The sequence below is a fragment of the Poecile atricapillus genome, chromosome 2, assembly GCF_030490865.1.
Source record: "Poecile atricapillus isolate bPoeAtr1 chromosome 2, bPoeAtr1.hap1, whole genome shotgun sequence".
Classification (NCBI taxonomy): Eukaryota; Metazoa; Chordata; class Aves; order Passeriformes; family Paridae; genus Poecile; species Poecile atricapillus.
In genome coordinates, this window is record NC_081250.1 from 4,724,836 (window position 1) to 4,742,869 (window position 18,034).

The 18,034-nt window shown below is 46.0% G+C and overlaps 1 protein-coding gene across 1 annotated transcript; it reads left to right on the plus strand.

Annotated features, from left to right (window-relative positions):
- Window positions 1-726: 726 nt before the first annotated feature.
- MYD88 (MYD88 innate immune signal transduction adaptor) lies at window positions 727-13,090 on the plus strand. The gene is made up of 5 exons (XM_058833175.1): window positions 727-1,131; window positions 5,774-5,905; window positions 7,483-7,663; window positions 8,182-8,273; window positions 9,874-13,090. The coding sequence occupies exons 1-5, from the start codon at window positions 777-779 to the stop codon at window positions 10,026-10,028; spliced, it is 915 nt and encodes a 304-aa protein (XP_058689158.1). The 5' UTR covers window positions 727-776; the 3' UTR covers window positions 10,029-13,090.
- Window positions 13,091-18,034: the final 4,944 nt, after the last annotated feature.

Consider the following 18,034-nt stretch of genomic DNA (forward strand, 5'->3'; position numbering starts at 1 on the left):
CTGGGCAGGAATGTAGCCATCAGGGGGTGGTTTGGGGGGAATAGAGTGAAACAGCTTTAGTGACAGCATTGTTCTCTCTGGCATAAGTGTCTCCTGACACACAGCACAGATCCCTGTCCATGCCACTTCAGAGGGCAGGGCACTACACTGGGACAAAGCCCAGCAGGAGAATCCCAGAATCAATTAGGCTGAAGTCCTCTGAGATCATTGAATGCAACCTGTGACCCAACATCACCATGGACCCACATCCAGGCTTTCCTTGAACAGCTCCAGGGATGTTGATTCCCTCACCTCTCTTGGGAAGCCCATTCCAATGTAATCATCCTTTCTGTGAAAAAATTCTTCCTGATGTCAAACCTAAAATTACCAGCACAGTTTAAGACTCTCATTTATTGAGAAGAGGCTGATGTGCACCTGTTTACAGCCTCCTGTCAGGAGAGAGTTTTCGAGAGTGATAAAATACCCCCTGGGTCTCCTTTTCTCCAGATGAAACACCCAGCTCCCTCCTCGTAGGACGTGTACTTCAGACCATTCCCCAGCTCCATTCCCTCCTCTGGGCCCGCTGCAGCCGCTCAGTGCCCTTCCTGCCTTGAGCCCAGAGGGGGACGCAGCACTCGAGGTGCGGAGCACAGGGTACCATGGCTCCTGCTGGCCACATCTCCCTCTGCGAGCCCGTCCGGCCCCGCACGCTGAGGGAGCGGCGGGGGCGGTGGAGAGGCGGGGCGAGCTGCGAAGCGAAAGTGCCGGGAAGGGGAAGTTGTGAGCGCGGCTCGGCCATGGCCACGGCCCCAGCGGACCCGGTTGCCAGCCCCAGCCCCGGCCGCAGCCCCGTCCCGCCGCTGGACCTGCACGCCGTGCCCATGGTAGCGCTCAACTACGGCGTCCGCCGCCGCCTCAGCCTCTACCTCAACCCGCGGGCGGCCGCGGCCGCGGACTGGACGGCGCTGGCGGAGGAGCTGGGATGCAGCTTCCTGGAGATCCGGCGGCTGGAGGGGCTGCCCGACCCCACGGCCTCGCTGCTGGAGGAATGGCCCGGGCGCTGCCCCGGCGGGGCCACTGTGGGGCAGCTCCTCGATGTGCTGCGCCGCTTGGGTCGCGACGATGTCCTGACGGACCTGGCCGGCAGCGTGGGTGAGGCGCTGGGAACGGGGAGAGCTGGGATAGCCCCGGGAATCCCGGATCGGCCGGGGAATCCCGGTGCTTGCCCTCGGTGCTGCTCCCTTGGTGCCTGGGGAGGGAGAGGATGCTGTCCTTCTTGGTCTTTCTGTTCGTATTGGACTTTGCTGCTCTGTCCGCGGAGGTGAGGTTAAGAAAAAACCCCGCTCGAGAAGCCCTTTCCAGATTATGGAGTGAAATCTTCGGTGTTGTTGGGAGGGCCACAAAGATGCTCCGAAGGCTGGAGCACCTGTGCTATGGAGACAGGCTGAGAGAGCTGGGAGTGTTCAGTCTGAAGAAGAAAAGACTCCGGGGAGACCTTAGAGCCCCTTCCAGTGCCTAAAGGGGGCTTATAAAAAGAGAGAGAGCAACTTATTGCATGGGCAGATAGTGATAGGATAAGGGAGAATGGTTTTAAACTAAAAGAAGAGAGATTTAGATTAGATATTAGATAGATATTGGGAAGAAAATCTTCCCTGTGAGGATGGGGAGGCCCTGGTACAGGTTCCCAGAGAAGCTGTGGCTGCCCCTGGATCCCTGGCAGTGTCCAAGGCCAGGTTGGACGGGGCTTGGAGCAACCTGTGGAAGGTGTCCCTGGCCATGGCAGGGGATGGGATGAGATGACCTGTAAGGTCCCTTCCAACCCAAACCATTCTGTGATTCACAGAAGTCCCACCTGGCTTCCAGGAGAGACATGTGCTGTGCTTCTGCTAACCATGGAGCCTGCAAAGTAAGCTGGAGCCCTGTCTTACCCCAAACCTTCAATTAAAAAGTTTCTGTGTGTCAAAAGATGTTCTTAGCCAGGTTAGCCAGGAGACAGATTGCACTGACACTGGACAGTGTGAAAATTATGATGCGTGGAAACAGTGTGATGGGAAGATGTTTGTTGGGGGAGATGAGGAATGTGTGGAACTGGATAATGTCAGGGGAAAAAAATTCCATGCAAACTGAAAAAAATTGAGATAGGTCAATGAGAAGGAAGGTCCTGTTCTGTGTTCCTGTGCTGTTCTGTTAACTTTTTCTTTCTGGACTCTTTGTATTCTTTGTGGTCAGAGAAATTCTGAGGGAACCCAGCTGTCATCAGAAGGGAAAATTTTTGCTGAAGGATTTCCAAAGACAGAGAATTCCCTGAAGGCCTGGGTTGTATAATGGAGCTTACTGAGTTAGCAACGAGGAAGTAATAAATCTCACTTCCTGTTACTCATGGGGATAAAGGAAGATGTAGAAATCCATCTCTGTAGAAAGCCTGATCAAGAAGCAATGGAGGACTTCCCTTTGGTCCTGTGGTTCTTTCTACTTAAGATCACAGTCTGAATGCCAGGTTTTGGGAGACACAAAAGCATCAGTTTTTCTGATGTTTCTTTCACTTAAATGTGGGATGTCTTTGTGATCTGCTTATTAGAGGACCCTAACAAATCTGGGGGAGCTTCCAGCTGTGCAAAAGATCTGGGGCTTGACAAAAATATTGGGATCACCCAGGCTGGTTCTAACTCAGGGTGTGTCCCACTGGAAGGGAGTGTGGTGGGTGGGCTTTGTCAGAGCTGGAATAGACTCCAGCAGGAGTGGGAAGAGCCTGGGCTGCAGGAAAATCACAAGTTTTACCCAGAGTTAGGTCATGCTGATAAGAGGAGACAGGTAAATTCTAGGAAGAGGGGCCCACTAAGGGCTGTTCAACAGAAATACTGTCTGTGGCTCAGGAAATTCCTTAACTGTGACTAGTCCAAAAGATAAATTATAAAAATAGATTGTAGATTACACCTAAAAAAATAGATTTTACAGAAATACACAGACACACAGACACACATATATATACATATATATATACATACATACATACATACATACATACGTACATACATATATTAGGGAAATACCTCTGTAAGCTTATTTTATTCTTATGTTCCCCCCTAGACACCTGGTTTTGTGCAGTGCTTGAGAGAGGATGGAGCTTGGGGCTGATGGACCTTCAGCCTGACCAGTGTGACTGTTCCTCTTTTATGATTTTTGGCTGAGGACTGCACTGAGGGCCTGTGACCTGCTGCTGATGCTGAGAGCTCTTGAAGATGTGAGAGAGAAAGGAAAGGAAAGGAAAGGAAAGGAAAGGAAAGGAAAGGAAAGGAAAGGAAAGGAAAGGAAAGGAAAGGAAAGGAAAGGAAAGGAAAGGAAAGGAAAGGAAAGGAAAGGAAAGGAAAGGAAAGGAAAGGAAAGGAAAGGAAAGGAAAGGAAAGGAAAGGAAAGGGGAAAAGGGGAAAAGGGGAAAAGGGGAAAAGGGGAAGGGAGGGTCCAATGTACTCTTGTGTGCGGTATTTCCTGTTGCCAGGGGCATCTTTGTGTACCACTGGAACTTCTTCAGTGGGATCCAGCTCAGAATCAGAAAACATCAGTATTAATGTCCCAGCACTTCTACCCTAACTGTGATATTCCTCAGCAGTTTATTTACCTGTAGAATCATCTTCAGGGATGTGAAGATTTTTGCTTTGATACATTTATGCTCTTTCCTGTTGAAACTTAATGATTTTCATTTCTTCCCTGACCTGTTACAAAAATGCTACTTTCCTGCCTGACAGTTACTGGGTCTGTTTTCTCTGTGTTCTCATCATGCTGCTGATTTTGTGCTTTAGATTTTATCTTTCTATTCTTTTTTTTCCATTTCCTCAGGAATTTATTTGACTGGCAGAGGAATGTAAAGCCTAGTTAGGCACTTGGTGGACAAGGACAGCTTGGAGGAGTTTCTTGCTATTTGGTTACGTTGTTTAGCACTCTTTATGGTCCCAAAGTCATTCCAGATCCTTGTTCACTCTCATTAACCTGAACAATCAGGTGCTGTTTCCAGTTGGGGACTTATCCATCCCAAATCAGAGTCAATGAGAGAAGACTTGGAGCAAATACACTGAAAATGAACATTTCTGTATTGAGCATTATGCAATGCTGTTAAATAATTGCCTCTTCTTGCTTATTCAGCAGTATTTCAGATTGTGAAGCTGGCTCCCAAGGCAGTCAAGGCACACTTAAGGTGGTGGCTGTGTGCCAGTCCTTCCTCTGAGACTGCTGAACCTGTTGGGAACTTCAAAGTGACTTTAACCATGATTTCAAAGATACTGACTGAGCTGACACACCTCACGCAACAGGCAGCTGGCAGAGAGGTGGGACCTGAGTTAGGGCTTTAGTGAGGAAAGATGTCAAAGTGTATGTGAAATCTGAACTTTCTGGCTGGTAAAGAATGTGTCTGATTCTTCCCTCTGCAGGACTGGGGAGGCTGAGGGGAGGAGAAAGGCAGATTGGGAATGCCTCAGCCTCAGGAAAAGCTTTGATCAGATCTGAGCCTTATTAGATTGGAGATAATCCAGTAACAAGATGCAAAGCTGAGATTGAAGCAGGGGATGGGGCCTCAAGCTGGGGTTCCTGCAGACCTGTCCTTGTGATGCAGGAGGACTCACTGGGCTCCCACCAGCATCCTGCACTTCCAGGGGATCCTTTACTCTGCTGTTGCACCAGTCAGCTGTGCCAGCTGATCAGTACTGATTAACACTTACTGGTTTGGTTTTTGTTTTTTTTTTTTAATCTTAAGTAAAGTAAAATCTCTAGGGAGTTTCATCTTTTTTCTTAATTCCTGTTTTCAAATCTCCTTTCAAGTCTTCTGTAATTGCAGAGTAGCAGAGGCTGCAGAGTTTGTTGTTGCTTCTCCAAAGGCTTCACTTTTCGATTTATAATTTATTTTTAAACTGAATCTGTTTATAATAGATCTTCGGTTATCTCAGGGTGGGTGGGGTTCATGTCTACTCTGCTGGGGATAAGAGGATCCCTATTGCTGTTGCACAACATAAAAGCTGCTTCAGGGGCTCCTTGAAATTTTACATGGTTCTGCTGTATGTGGTGAGTGTGGATAGTCATTGTCACCTGCAGTTGTCCCAGCTGGCAAAGGCTGGGGGTGTGAATCAGCTCCTGTGTGTCTGCAGAGCATTGCTAAGGCTGGAAAAGACCTACAGGATCATTAAGCCAGCACTGCCAAGGCCACCTCTAAACCACGTCCCCAAGTGCCACATCTACACATCTTTTCCATCCCTCCAGGGACGCTGTCTCCAGTGTTGCCTTTTCCAATGCCTGACCACCCTTTCAGTGGAGAATTGTTCCCTAAAATCCAAACTAAACCTCCCCTGGTACAACTTGAGGCCATTTTGTCTTGGCTTCTGGCTTTTTAAATGGGCAGAAAGACTGACACCATGAAAATCTCCCCAGCTGTTTTATGATTTCAAATACTCCAAAATGCGGAACAATGAGAGCAGATAGCAAAGCTGGGACGTGCTCTGTACCTTATTCCTGGTATTAAAGGTGTACTGGGATGTAGTAGAGTTAAGGGGAGAAGGAAGAATAAAACAAGTAAAAGAAAGTACTTCTTAAAATATCAAGTGTGATTTTCAGGAATTAATTGCTAGAGGAGGTGGTGGAGGCAGCATCAAAACATTCAGAAAGAGGTGAGAGAAATTCTTCATACTGAAAAAACCAGACAGGGGGTTTCCCTCTAGCATCCCTCATGAAATATCTATTCCCTTTTCAATGGACTCCAGCAGCGTAAACCCACGTCACAGGAACCTCTTGCCCTGGTTGTGTGTTTTTGCAGAGGAGGACTGTAAGAAATACTTGCAGAGGAAGCAGGAAGAGGCCAACCAGCCTCTCCAAGTGCCAGCAGTGGACAGCAGTGTGCCAAAGACATCAGAACTGATGGGCATCACCATCAGGGATGATCCGTACGGTAAGAGCCCGTGCTTCCATTGCTGCCTTGTGTTGGAATCACCTTCCCTATGGGAAGTGCAAAAAACCTGGTTGCTTTCTTAATTCCCACAACTTTTCATACCCCAGACCAGAATCCTTTCTTCATTTTTCCTGTTTCTTAGAGCAGAGAGGGAAAGCAACCCTGGGGAATACTTCACCCATGAACAGGCTGGCACAGAGCCACTGGACACACATGGGAGGAGACTTCATGGAAATGCATCCCTTAGCCCAGCCTGGCCCAGAGCAGCAGCTGCTGAAAGCTCAAGGGGTTGGAGCCCAGGGGGAGAGGTGTCAGAGGTGCTTTCCCTGCCCTGTGTTTGGCAGGTGGAACCACCTTGAATGAAAAGGAAGTGGGTTTGAAGTAGGACTGGGTGTGCAGTGGGTGGAGAGAGGAAATGTGTGCTGTGTGTGCAGCCCTGCATGTGCAGCCAGGTGTGTGCACATCTGTGTGCTGGCCAGTCTGACTTCAGGTGGCCACGTTTGCTGCATGTGGCCATCACTAACCATCCCCAAATGTCCACAGACCAATATTCTGGTGTTTGTACATGGCAGCTTTACCTGACGTGACCCCCAAGTTAGCGCCGTGCCCCTGCAGCAGTACCCTCAGTTTGTCTGACCTGGCAGACATTCCCCTTCTGCTTCACTGGATGCTTCTTGAGCTGAATCTGCCTGCTGGGTTGATACTTTCCTCAGCAGCTTTTAGAGCCTGACCTATTTTTTCACTGTGGTAGGCTTTAACTGGCATAACAAATTGAATATATCTGTAGTGACATTGATATGGAAAAAAAAATAACACAGTTGGAAACTATCCAGCAGTATTAAGGCACTTAATTATGAGAAACATTGCCCTTAAAATGCAGCACTTTAAGATTTGGATAACTTCTAAATAAACAAGAGCTGCCAGCCATTAATGTAATTGGCAAACAGGCCCATTAGGATATGACTTCAGGTACCCAGGTTTGACATCTTAGCCATAAAAATGACAGGTTCCAAATTTCAAGGCTCACCCCATATCTCCATCAACACCAGATGGCAGGACATTGCTGATTGTTGTTTTGATTAGGAGGTCTGAATCTCTGTGAGTTGAACTGGGGAAAAAGGACCCAGAGCCACAAGGATATTAGAGATGTGAAACTCTGAGTGAAATCCAGAGTGTCAGGGCTCTGAGTTGTATCCCTTAGGGTGCTCTGCTCCCTCCAGCTCTACCCAGACTCCCTGTGGCTGGATGTTATTGCCTCCACAGATTTTGCCCGTGTGCACCTCAGCTCCTTTCCCTGACCCCTGCCAGGCAATGTGGGTGTGTGTGAACAGCCTGGCCAGTGAAAGCAGCCAGGGCACTGATGTGTGTTACCTCCTGCCAGGCCTGTTAAGGACAGCAGTCTGGGCTGAAGGGCAGCTCATCTAATAAAATGCTAAATTCCCTTTGCAAGTTTGGCCAGAGCTTTTCTGTCAGACTCCTGATTCTGAGTTAAAGTCTGTGGGAGCTCTTGAAAATTCACTATAGGAGTGAACTTCATTTATAGTAGAAGATGACAGCTACATTTTTAATGGTTTCAGGGAGTGGAACAGAGATATTTGATGCCTTCATCTGCTACTGTCAGAAAGACCTCCAGTTTGTCCAGGAGATGATCAGGGAGCTGGAGCAAACAGAGTTCAAACTGAAGCTCTGTGTATTTGATCGGGATGTCTTGCCAGGAACCTGTGTGTGGTCCATCAGTGGAGAACTTATAGAGAGGAGGTAAGTGAACCGTGGCTGTTGGGGCCAGCTGTGAGTGTAGTGGAACACTACATTCATTTTACAGTGATGTCTGCAGCGTGGTGCCAGTCAAACAGCAAAAATCCACAAGAATGTCTTAATGGGGTTGGTTTTATGCTCTGGGCTCAAAAATGACAACTCAGTCACATTCCTCAGTGTGTCGCTTCATTGTGTTTATGAGGGAGGTGCCACTGTGGTGATGCTACTTATGTTCAATCACTTTTCTTTGCCTTGTGTGTCATATATAGACACAGGATCACATAAAGGTTGCCCTGACAGTCTGGACTTCACTGTTTCCTCATTTTTTTGGTATATGAGTGTGTATCTGTAATCAGGTTTTTCAGTGTAACATCACTATGTGTCTGTCAGTTAATTCCTGCTGGAACACAGCCAGATCCTTCTCCACTGGAGCAATTCAGAGCAGTACATACTTCTCTTTGTGGAAATGAAAACCATCTCATTTGACATTTTATTTGTTTTCTCCCCTGGTTACTCTCTAGGTGTCGGAGGATGGTGGTTGTCGTTTCAGATGACTACCTGGAAAGCGACGAATGTGATTTCCAGACCAAATTTGCTCTTAGTCTTTCCCCAGGTAAGATCACACAAATATCCCATTTACAATTGCACATTATCATTTTTATTAGAGTGACATCTAAACCTTCAGCTGAGGTCAGTGGGCACTGTAGCATTGTACCAGTGTAACTAACAGGGGCTTCATAATTTGGTTGTGCAGGCTTGGGCTTGGTCCCTTGCCCTGCTCCTGACCTTCCTCACGTGGCCGTGAGTGAGAAGCTGCCTGTGCTGCACTGCTCCAGCTGTCAGTGGGATAATGCTGCCTGCTCCAGAAATGTCAGAGCTGCATGTCAGGCTTGTGAAGGGTTCCCACATCCATACAGGAAAATTTGCTGCTTAAGAGACAAGTAGTATAATAAATCCAGGATGTGAGTAAAGCTGGGAATTAGGTGACAGGTAATGAACATGCAGATTTCAAGATCAGGCTGGGTGGGGCTCTGAGCAACCTGATCTAGGTGTTCCTGCCCATAGCAGGAGGGTTGGAACTGGATATTCCTCAAGGCCTCTTCCAATCCAACCCATTCCATTTTATGATTCTTGCAGGAATCCTTGGGTATTGTGGATAGGTAAACAAAATATGGAATGAATGTTCAGCTTAGGTTGGGAAATTTTTTACATATTTTGTTCTGAATTGAAAAGCCACCAATTTACTTCTGCCAGTCTGTTGTGATTGCTCTTCTCTAGCTTCTAGTTGTTCTACAGTTGTCTGTGTTGCTGGAAAGTAAGTGCAGCCCAGCCTAATAATATGGAGGATATGTAGAATTGGGAAGAATATCTGGTTATAAAGTCTCTTTTCTAGATGAGGCATCTGACATGATATTATAAAGGATATTCCAGAGGTTAGACTGGAAACTGGTGGCAGAGACATGAATTCACTTCATCTTCCTTGACACACTAATTTCATATATCAGTTAATCCATTGAACACTCCCAGGACTTTGTATCAGCCCCCAGTCATCAAGATTTGTAGAAAAGTCCTTTTAGTTCATAATCTTTTTTTTTTGTGGGCATCACACCTTCTATTAGAACAGGAAAAGAAGTTCTATCTATATGGAATGACCTGAGCTCTGCCAGTGAGAGCACAGCGTAGTGTACAGGCTTAGAGAAGTCACAGCGTTCCCTGTTTGTGTGGGTTGTTAGTAATGCACAGAAGGGTTTGGTGGCCAGCCCTGGGAGCTCCATGGATTACTCCAGCATCTGCTGCAATTAGTAAATCTTGGTTATTTACCTCATCCCAGTCTCAGTGTCATCACTTGTGCTGGGCACAGTGCAGGTGGTGGCAGGTGTCCCTGTGGAAAGCTGCAAGGGAAGAAACTCCTCTGTAGAAGAGCTGCTCCTTCAAGCAGCAGCAGTCACAGGGAGGGTTTTCTCATCTCATGGTGTCTCAAAACCAGCAGCCCATGTTAGCAGGGGGATTCACTGGGGAATATCTGCAGCACGAGCAAATCAGGATTCAGAGATTTGCTCTCCAGAGTGAGAGCTGGTTGCAATATAATCAGATGATACCCAGTCAGGAGCAAGCCTGGATCTTGTGGTGTTCATGCTGTGGTGGGGAGGGAATGGATGTGGGCTCTGCCTGTGGCTCTGGGTAACCCAGTGCCTGTGTGACCTCTCTTTCAGGTGCTCGTCACAAACGGCTGATTCCAGTCAAGTACAAATCCATGAAGAACGAGTTTCCAAGTATCTTACGGTTCATTACGATTTGTGACTACACCAATCCTTGCACCAAAAAATGGTTCTGGACAAGACTGGCAAAATCCCTCATGCTGCCCTGATGCAAAGTCCTCTGAGCTGGGTGCTCTTGTAACCTGTCCTGGCTGTGCCTTCGGACCAGGGATCCTTGACACAGGGTCTTCCACCACTTCAGAACCTGGATCCTTGCTTGGAGCCTGTGACTGGGAACAAAGAACTCTCTCCAGGACTTCTTCACAACTCTGAGGGGAAATAAAGCAACTCTGTGGGTGTTCCGGGTTAAGTTAGTGAGCAGCAGCATCCAGCATTAGTGGAATAAGCATGTGCGCTAAAAATACTGAAAATACACATTTAAAGAGTGTCTGATACAAGAAGACTCTGTTGTAAGAATTAGCGAGACCTCAGAGCCTCAAACTGCAGGTTTTGTCAATGTTTTAAAAGCTACAGTAACATCAAGGCTTGTGGGAATTCTACCGTATTGGATAGGTCTGTCTCTATTCAGGTCCCATTTGATTCAGTGACCTTATACTAGCATTTAATATTCCCAGGTACTACTGAATTTTTACTTCTCCTTCAGGAGAAATTCAGTCTTAAAATACATCTTTTCAGTGACAGTCCTTACTACACAAAGCAGGGGCTGCTGTTGCTCATTGACTTGACCAAGGTCTGCATCTAAGTGGGTCCAGATCTCAAAGTCTTTCACCTTTAAAAGCCTTCCAAAACACAGCAGCTTTTGGGATGCCTCAAAGGCACAGGGCTAAACACTGAATAAGGAATGTATTAAATTGACATTTGGGCTGTTTAAAATATGGAGGTGAATGTAATATTAATAGGAAAGAGCCTAATTTAATTAACTGCCACAATAATGACCATATTTCTGTGACTAAAGCTCGGAGCAATGTCAAGATTGCTCTGCTTGTTAGACTTGGCTTTGAATCCTGCCCGTGACTAGTGGATCTCATCAGTGCTCCAGGGTGGAGATCAAGAGTTCTACCCAAAGGAATGTTTAAAGCAATCCATTGGTGTATTAAACAGATTTACAGTAAATATTGACTTTTTAAATTGGGGAAGAGAGGAATCTTGCTTATGTATCTGATTGAACTCTGCCCCTTTGTTCATTACTTCAGCCACCGACTCATGTTGATTTTACAGCTTAATGTTTTACTAGTTTACATTTTTAAGGTTGCATCTGGATGTGATTTTATTTTTTCAATTTTAGCTTTGTTTTAAAGCATTACCAGGGCTGAGACAGAAATGTGCTCCTGCCCCCTCCTTCACATTCCGTGTCAGTGAATGATCCCTTACCAGGGAGAGATGCTGCCAAATCCTGTCCAGGTGCTGCTGCTGGTTCCTCCGGGCTGACAGAAGCAGCCCTTGACCTGAACGTGGTGAAGTTCATTCATGCACATCATGTTGGCAGCAGGAGCCATTTTTGGATAGACCTGAGAGCTGGGTGTTTCTTCTACTGCCGCCATCGTGCCAAGGTGACATTTGCACCTTCCTGTGTTGCTAGAACAAGTGAGAAGTCTGTGGGCAAGGGAGGAAGAAAGTTAAGTTGATGAGGGGTTTCTGAATAGTTTGTCTTTGTGTCCTATTGCCCTGGGGCCTCTCCTGCAGGAGTGGAGACAGCTGCTTGCCTCGGGCTTTCTGCATAATCGTTAAATGTTAATTATAGGAGAGCTTCAGGAGGCTGCTTGATCCCCAGGCACTCCGGGGGCACAGTGAATTCTCATACTCTGGAGAGTCTGTAAGTATAATTATGGGTCATTACTCGCAGGACCGAACCGGATTCCTCCTGCCTGGAGAGCTGGAAGAGTTCGGGGGAGCTGAGGCAGAGGAGCCCGTGCTGTGGACGCTAGAGGGAGGCCATGGCCCACGCTGGCACCCTGCGAGGGAATCGGGTGGGATGGGGAGACACGGCCGGGATGGGCCAGCAGGGCACTGACCGCTGTCTGGCATGGAAAAAACACAAGTGGGTTCTCCTCCTCTTCCCCTTCCTCCCTCTTCTGAGCAAGGTATACCAAAACCAGCAAGAATTTTGGCAGCTTGAACCTCGTGCAGTGTGTTCAGAGTCCTGACGGTTTGGGAATTGGATTGTTCCATATGAGAGGAAAATAACAGCAGGAAAAATGATGATGTTTGTAATAGATGATTTGGTGATTTCCCAACAGGGAAAGTGCTGGTTCTGGAAGGGAAAGCAAACAGAGGAACTGAATTTCTAAATTTTTTGAGTTCCAATAGATAAAAGCCATATTCCAGTTAATGGTGAAAGATGTTGGGATTGTTACCACCCTGCTTGTGGTGCCCTGGCCCTTTCTCTATGCTTGGCTTGGATGCTGGGAAGGTCTTACTGTTATGGGGCTGTTTCTTCAATACAATTACTATTTCCCTTATAGTCTAAAATAATTATTTTGGGGTAAAGTGAGGTAAATGCCCTAAAACATAAAATATGCTTTAAATATGTATCCTCTTCTATGTAAACCCCAGAGTTTATGCACTTTTACACTTTCATATCTGCCTTGTCACAATAACTTCAAGTGTGACATTGTGAATTATACAAAATGTAGTTGTGAACCATTTGCCCTTTTCAGTAGCATTTGGGGTTTCCTCCCCTCTTTCATGCTCAGTGGAAGGTCAAAATTTTTGAACACCTTTAAAAAAGGGATTTTTAAAATTGTGATCTCACAGGTTTTTTTCTATTTTGTCTCTGTCCCTCTCTGAAATTATTTTCGTTGAATCTGTTAGTCCCAAAACATTTATTTTTATATACATACATATATATTTATAATAATTTTGTGTCCTCATATGAAGGGGGAAAGCATCTGTCTTTATAGGCATTCTGAGAATAGACAATGTTCCTGTTTTTCTCCTCAAAAATCAAAACTTTTGCTACTTGTGAAAACATTTTAAAATAAATAATGAAAACCCAGCAGGCTGAATCTGCTTTGTGGGCATCAAAGAACAAAACTGTGTCTCAGAATGGAGTTTAAGTGAGGAATGATATGGGATAGTTATTTTCTTTTCATGTTTTGTCTAAGTAACTTCATCAGAGGGGGTGGTTGGTTGTGCCTGGGAGAGAGAGAAATAGAGTTGTGTCATACCAGGAGGAAAATTTATCAAGGAATTGTACTTCAGACATGTGTTTCCTTTCCAGGTCTTGTTTTTTGTTTTGTGATCTGTGTTGCCATCCTGGATTTCTTCAGCCCTGGTGCCCATCAGGCTGGAGGGGACGGAGCCAGGGCTCTGCTGGGATGCTGCTCCTGTTCCACACCCTCTCTGGAGGCCCCAGCAGGGATTAGGACAGTGCAGCGATCCGGGGGATTCTGCCAGCTTTATTTCCTTTGGCTCGCAGTCAGTCCAAGCCAGGGAAATAACTTAGAAACCCAGCAGCTGTCGGGCCAAGGCCCTGCCACAGGAAAAGACGAAGGATCACTGAATCACGGAAGTGTTGGTTGGAAGGAATTCCTGGAGGTCAAGGCTGAGCTGCTCTTCCCCATGGGAGGGGTCATACCCTAAGCCACTTGCAGGGCCATGTTCCCTATAGAGCATATGAAGTTGTGTCTCTGCTATGGCTGCTATGAACATATGGACAGCAGTATGGAAACCATCCCTGGATAGAATATTCTAGACGGAAACTGCAAGAGCAGCCTGCCAGGAGGGTCCCATTCCCTGGAAGTGCTGGCATCCCATCACTCCCAGTGCAGCTTTACACACTCCCCTGCTCTGTGGTTTGGAGCAGTAAATGATTCTTGCCTGTATTTGAGCCTGAGCTCTGATTCAGGTGGGGTTGAGGGGTCCAGCAGCTGCGGCTCTTTTCCAGCTGTCATTCCTGTTGTGCTAAAGAAATATTCCCGGTCTTCTGTTTTACTATGGTGAAAGAATGTTGGTGCCATTTCTCCATTTACTGGGGGACAGCGTTTACCTGGTGAAACTGCTGCAGAATGTTCTCAGCTTCAGAAAGAGAGGGTGAGAGGTCAAATATTGACCTCGATGGATCAAATTCCATTCTTCACTTCCACCAATGTGACAAGAGTTGTGTTACCATGAGGGAAGCACTGTTTGGTCCAGAGGGCACATTTACAGGAATAAAATTAGCATAGGGAAGAAAGTGTAATCATGCATAAAAAATAGCTGGAAAAATGTTGCTTGAGCATCCTGGAAACAGTTTTTAATAAAGCAATAAAATCAAACCCCCTAAGGTTCATACTGCTGGGAAACATGCTCAGAGAACTTATTATAGAGCACCTCTGTTAGACCATTTGGGGCTTTACAATATGTGCTGTGTACAAATATTCGCTAAAGGTAATTTTCTCTAGGTGTTACAACCATTTTCATATCCCCACTAGGACTTTGAGATGACTTTGAATCCAACCCAACCTCTTGATCAGCACTATCAAGCCCATCCCTGGAAAAACTTGTTTATTTTGCAACAAAATCTGCAGTCAGGGACTGAATAGTGTTGTATTCACTCTGGAGTTGTGTTGCACTGTGAAAGTTTAATTAATTGAAGCTGTGTTTAAGTCTTAAGCAGTTCCAAAGTCTGATTTACAAACAATGCATTTTCTGTTGTAGGGCAGAACCCAGCTTAGCAGAGCCTTCTCCTCCTATTCCCACTGATAAAGCTGCTCATGCCATGGCAGAGGTTGGGGCTGTCCTTGCCTACCAGACAGCCTGATCCTTCTGTCTCAGCTGGATAGATCATTCCCACAAAGGCAGGGGACACATCCCTGCAGTTCAGAGCATGAAGGTTGTATCAGCTGCACATGGAGTTTCTCCTGCCTGGCAGCCAGCAGAAAGATTTTGATTCTCATTTCCCCAATTCCTAGTCTTGCTTAGGATTTGGGTGGGGCTGGACAGGAAGGACGGAATGAACATATCTCTGTTGTCCATGAAACACTTAACTATGGCTCTCTACATAAGGTTGCTTGGAGCTTTTTCTTCCTCCTGTTTCCACACACTTCCCCACTGCCTTGGAGGGTGGGACAATGTGCAGTGTGTCCGGCTGAGCCCAAGGACAGCACAACTGTTCCATTCTGTGCTTCTGAGCCTCCCCTTCCCAGCAAACACAGAGAACCCCTAGTGAGGAGGCAGGTGGCAGATGGCTGAGAGCACAGAGGCACTGGGAGGAACATGCCAGCGTTTCCTCAACAGTCAAGCATCCAAACCCTCCCCAGACAAGGCAGATTTTGCACAGCTCAGTCCTTCTGTGCATTCCTGCAGGGAAAGAGCAAAGCAGCATGTCTGGCTGGGTGCCAGCCTGCAGGAAAAGATGCACTGGGTCCTGCTGGCTCCTGAGGGCAGTGGCTGCTTATTCACCTGTGCCAAGAGAGCAGGAGGGCTCTGCAGAGGAGGCAGTGACATGATGCAAGACCATGAGGAGAACCCTTGCTCCAAGACCAGTGAGAACATGGCAGCTCAGTGCTACCAGACTTCTGTGGTTTCTTAATGAAGTCAAAGTCATGAGGTGATAAAATAGGTCTTTATCCACTGTTTAGGATGCCAGTCAGGAACTCACAGGGAATATGTTCAGGCAAATGTGGGGTTACCATGAAGTGAACTTTCACAAAGTTTTTGCAATATTTTTCTGGCTCTGATCTTCAGCTGTGTCTGCCTTCTGTCTGTGTCAGCAGAATGAGATGTATGAGCTGCAAGACCTGAGGTGTTTAACTGCTCATGTGCCATTTCTGAGGCTGTTGCCTCAGAAACAAATACAACTCGGGATGGGAAAAACTGGGAAAGCAAACCTGGAGCTCCACGTGCTCTTTCCTGTCCTGCTGGGGTCATGGCAGACCCTGCTGTCAGCTTTACAGCGACATTTTCAAAAGTATTCAAAAATCTGTGTGACAGATTTAAAACTATAGAATCATGGAAGATTTAGTGTTTGATTTTTGGTAGCACTTGACAAAGAGACCCCCAACCCCCCCCACCCCCAATGAAATATACAGGGAAATGAGATTTCAAGTGCTTTGAGCCAAGGAATAAATTGGACACTGGCCTTGAAATATCACTGTCTCAGTATCTCTAAAACCTTGCACAGGTTTGTAAAGACCATAATTTTTCAATATCAGTAAAGGGCTTTTGAGATCTTCAGAAAGGCAAAGAAAAGCATCACATTTTTTACTTTAAATCTATTTAGTCTTAATATTCCCTGCTTTTTCTAACAGTTATTCTTTAGACTCCTTGGTGCCTTCACTTTTCCTAGCACTGCACCTGGCATCTGCTCAGCTGTGTTGTGTTTGTGAGCATCAGGAGTGGAAGCTTTTCAGGTTCCCTCTCAGAATCTCGCCTCATCAGCATGCTGCTCTTGCCAGACGGGCTTGTCTTCAGCTCCAAGACATGCATATTGATCAGTCATTTCCTTTTGTTACCTTGCATCCTGCCATTGATTTTAATTTTTCCCTACTGAAGAGGAAGCATTCAGTACACACAGAATTACCAACGATGAAATTTTTGCTTTTCACACCTTTTGCCAGGTGGTGCCTGTGCTCTGCTCTCCAGAGCTGTGGATCTCTCTCCCTCTCAGCCAGCAGCAATCTGCACAAATCATGCAGCAGTCAATTTGTGTCTATTAAATCAATTTCTGATTCTCTGTGACAGCTTTCCCTGCTGCATGATTTCACACTTCAGTGGTTTGTTTCTGAGGTGCCATGTGGGTTTTTTTCTTTTTTGAAGGGGTGATGGTGATAATCCATTTCGTTTGCAGATACCTTACTCATGTCTTCTCAGATCCTCTTTCCTGCTGCTCCTTTACGGGAGTTGTAGAACTTCAAATGACTCCTCTTGTGGCTCCTCTCTGGCCACAGGGCTGTTCCTGGGCTGTTCCCTGGAGCTTCCTGCTGCTAAAGTGGAACAGCTTCTTCAAGACAAAGCTGCAACTTGGTCCTGTACCTCCCACCACTACAGTGCAAAATACCAAAGCTGGGAACTGCTGTGATTAATTAATTCCTCTCCTTCTTCTTTCCAAAATACCTTCTTAGATTGTTTCCATCTTTTAAAAACATTCCTGCCTCTCAGAGGGCTTTCATTACAAATATTTCCTGAAGGCCCTATATGGAAGGACCTTGGTCCCCTCCCACTCTCTCTGATTCTAGGTTTTCCTTTAGATACACAGAAAGGATCCTATTTTTAGCAGGTAGCAGTCAATGGCACAGGAATTCATGAGTAGGGAGGAAAGGATGTGAACTATCCAAATATATTTTTTAAATGAGATCTCTTTACATTCCTATCGCCACAGTAATAAGCCATGAGTCAGTGTTACACTGAACTACTAGACCACTATTGTAAACTCATGTCACTAGAATCTGCTAATGTGAGCCATAAACCTTGCCTGCCTTCTGCTTTGCTGGGTTTGAGAAGATATTGGCCATTTATAAGGATAAGAACAGTATTCCCTCACAAACTTTATTCCCAGATGGCAAGAAGTGAATGAAATCTTATTCAACCCTATCTTTCTATTCCTAGGGTTTCTTTTCTCATTGCCCTTTCAGAGAACTCCTCTTACTTCACTGTAAAATTACAAAAGAAGTTTTATTTGATTTCTTCAAAGTTTGCCAGCTGTAAATTGGGTCCAAGCACTCCCAGGTGAGAGTGTCCATGCTGTACCACCTGGGAGCAGCAGTGTCACCTCCAAAAGCTGCTTTCTGTGCTCAGTCCTGCCATGGCTTCTACCAGGCTTATTTTGCACTTTCAAGAACCAGTGGAAAAGCTCTGAAACACATTCTCATCCCTGTCCCGGTCAGCTGCTTAGAAAATGCTTTATGATTGAGATTTACCCACCACAGAAGAGGCTGGTGGGAAAACCTTTCTGTCCTCAGAAGTTGTGGAATTCCCAGGGTGAAAAGAGGTACAGGCATGTGAAGTGTCTTTCATTGGCTTCTGTAAGACAAAGAGGTATGAAGAAAGCATTATTGTAAACCAGAGCAGAGCAAGGGCAGATTATTAAATGATGGCTCAGGTATGTGCTAATCAAGATCCTGTTATAATTATTTCTCAAGCCCAGCACTGATTTTGTATTAGATTGGAAGGAGGAAGCAAAGCTTTAATTTGTTACAGAGAGGGTTAAATGGCTTTCAATTTATATACTAAAAAA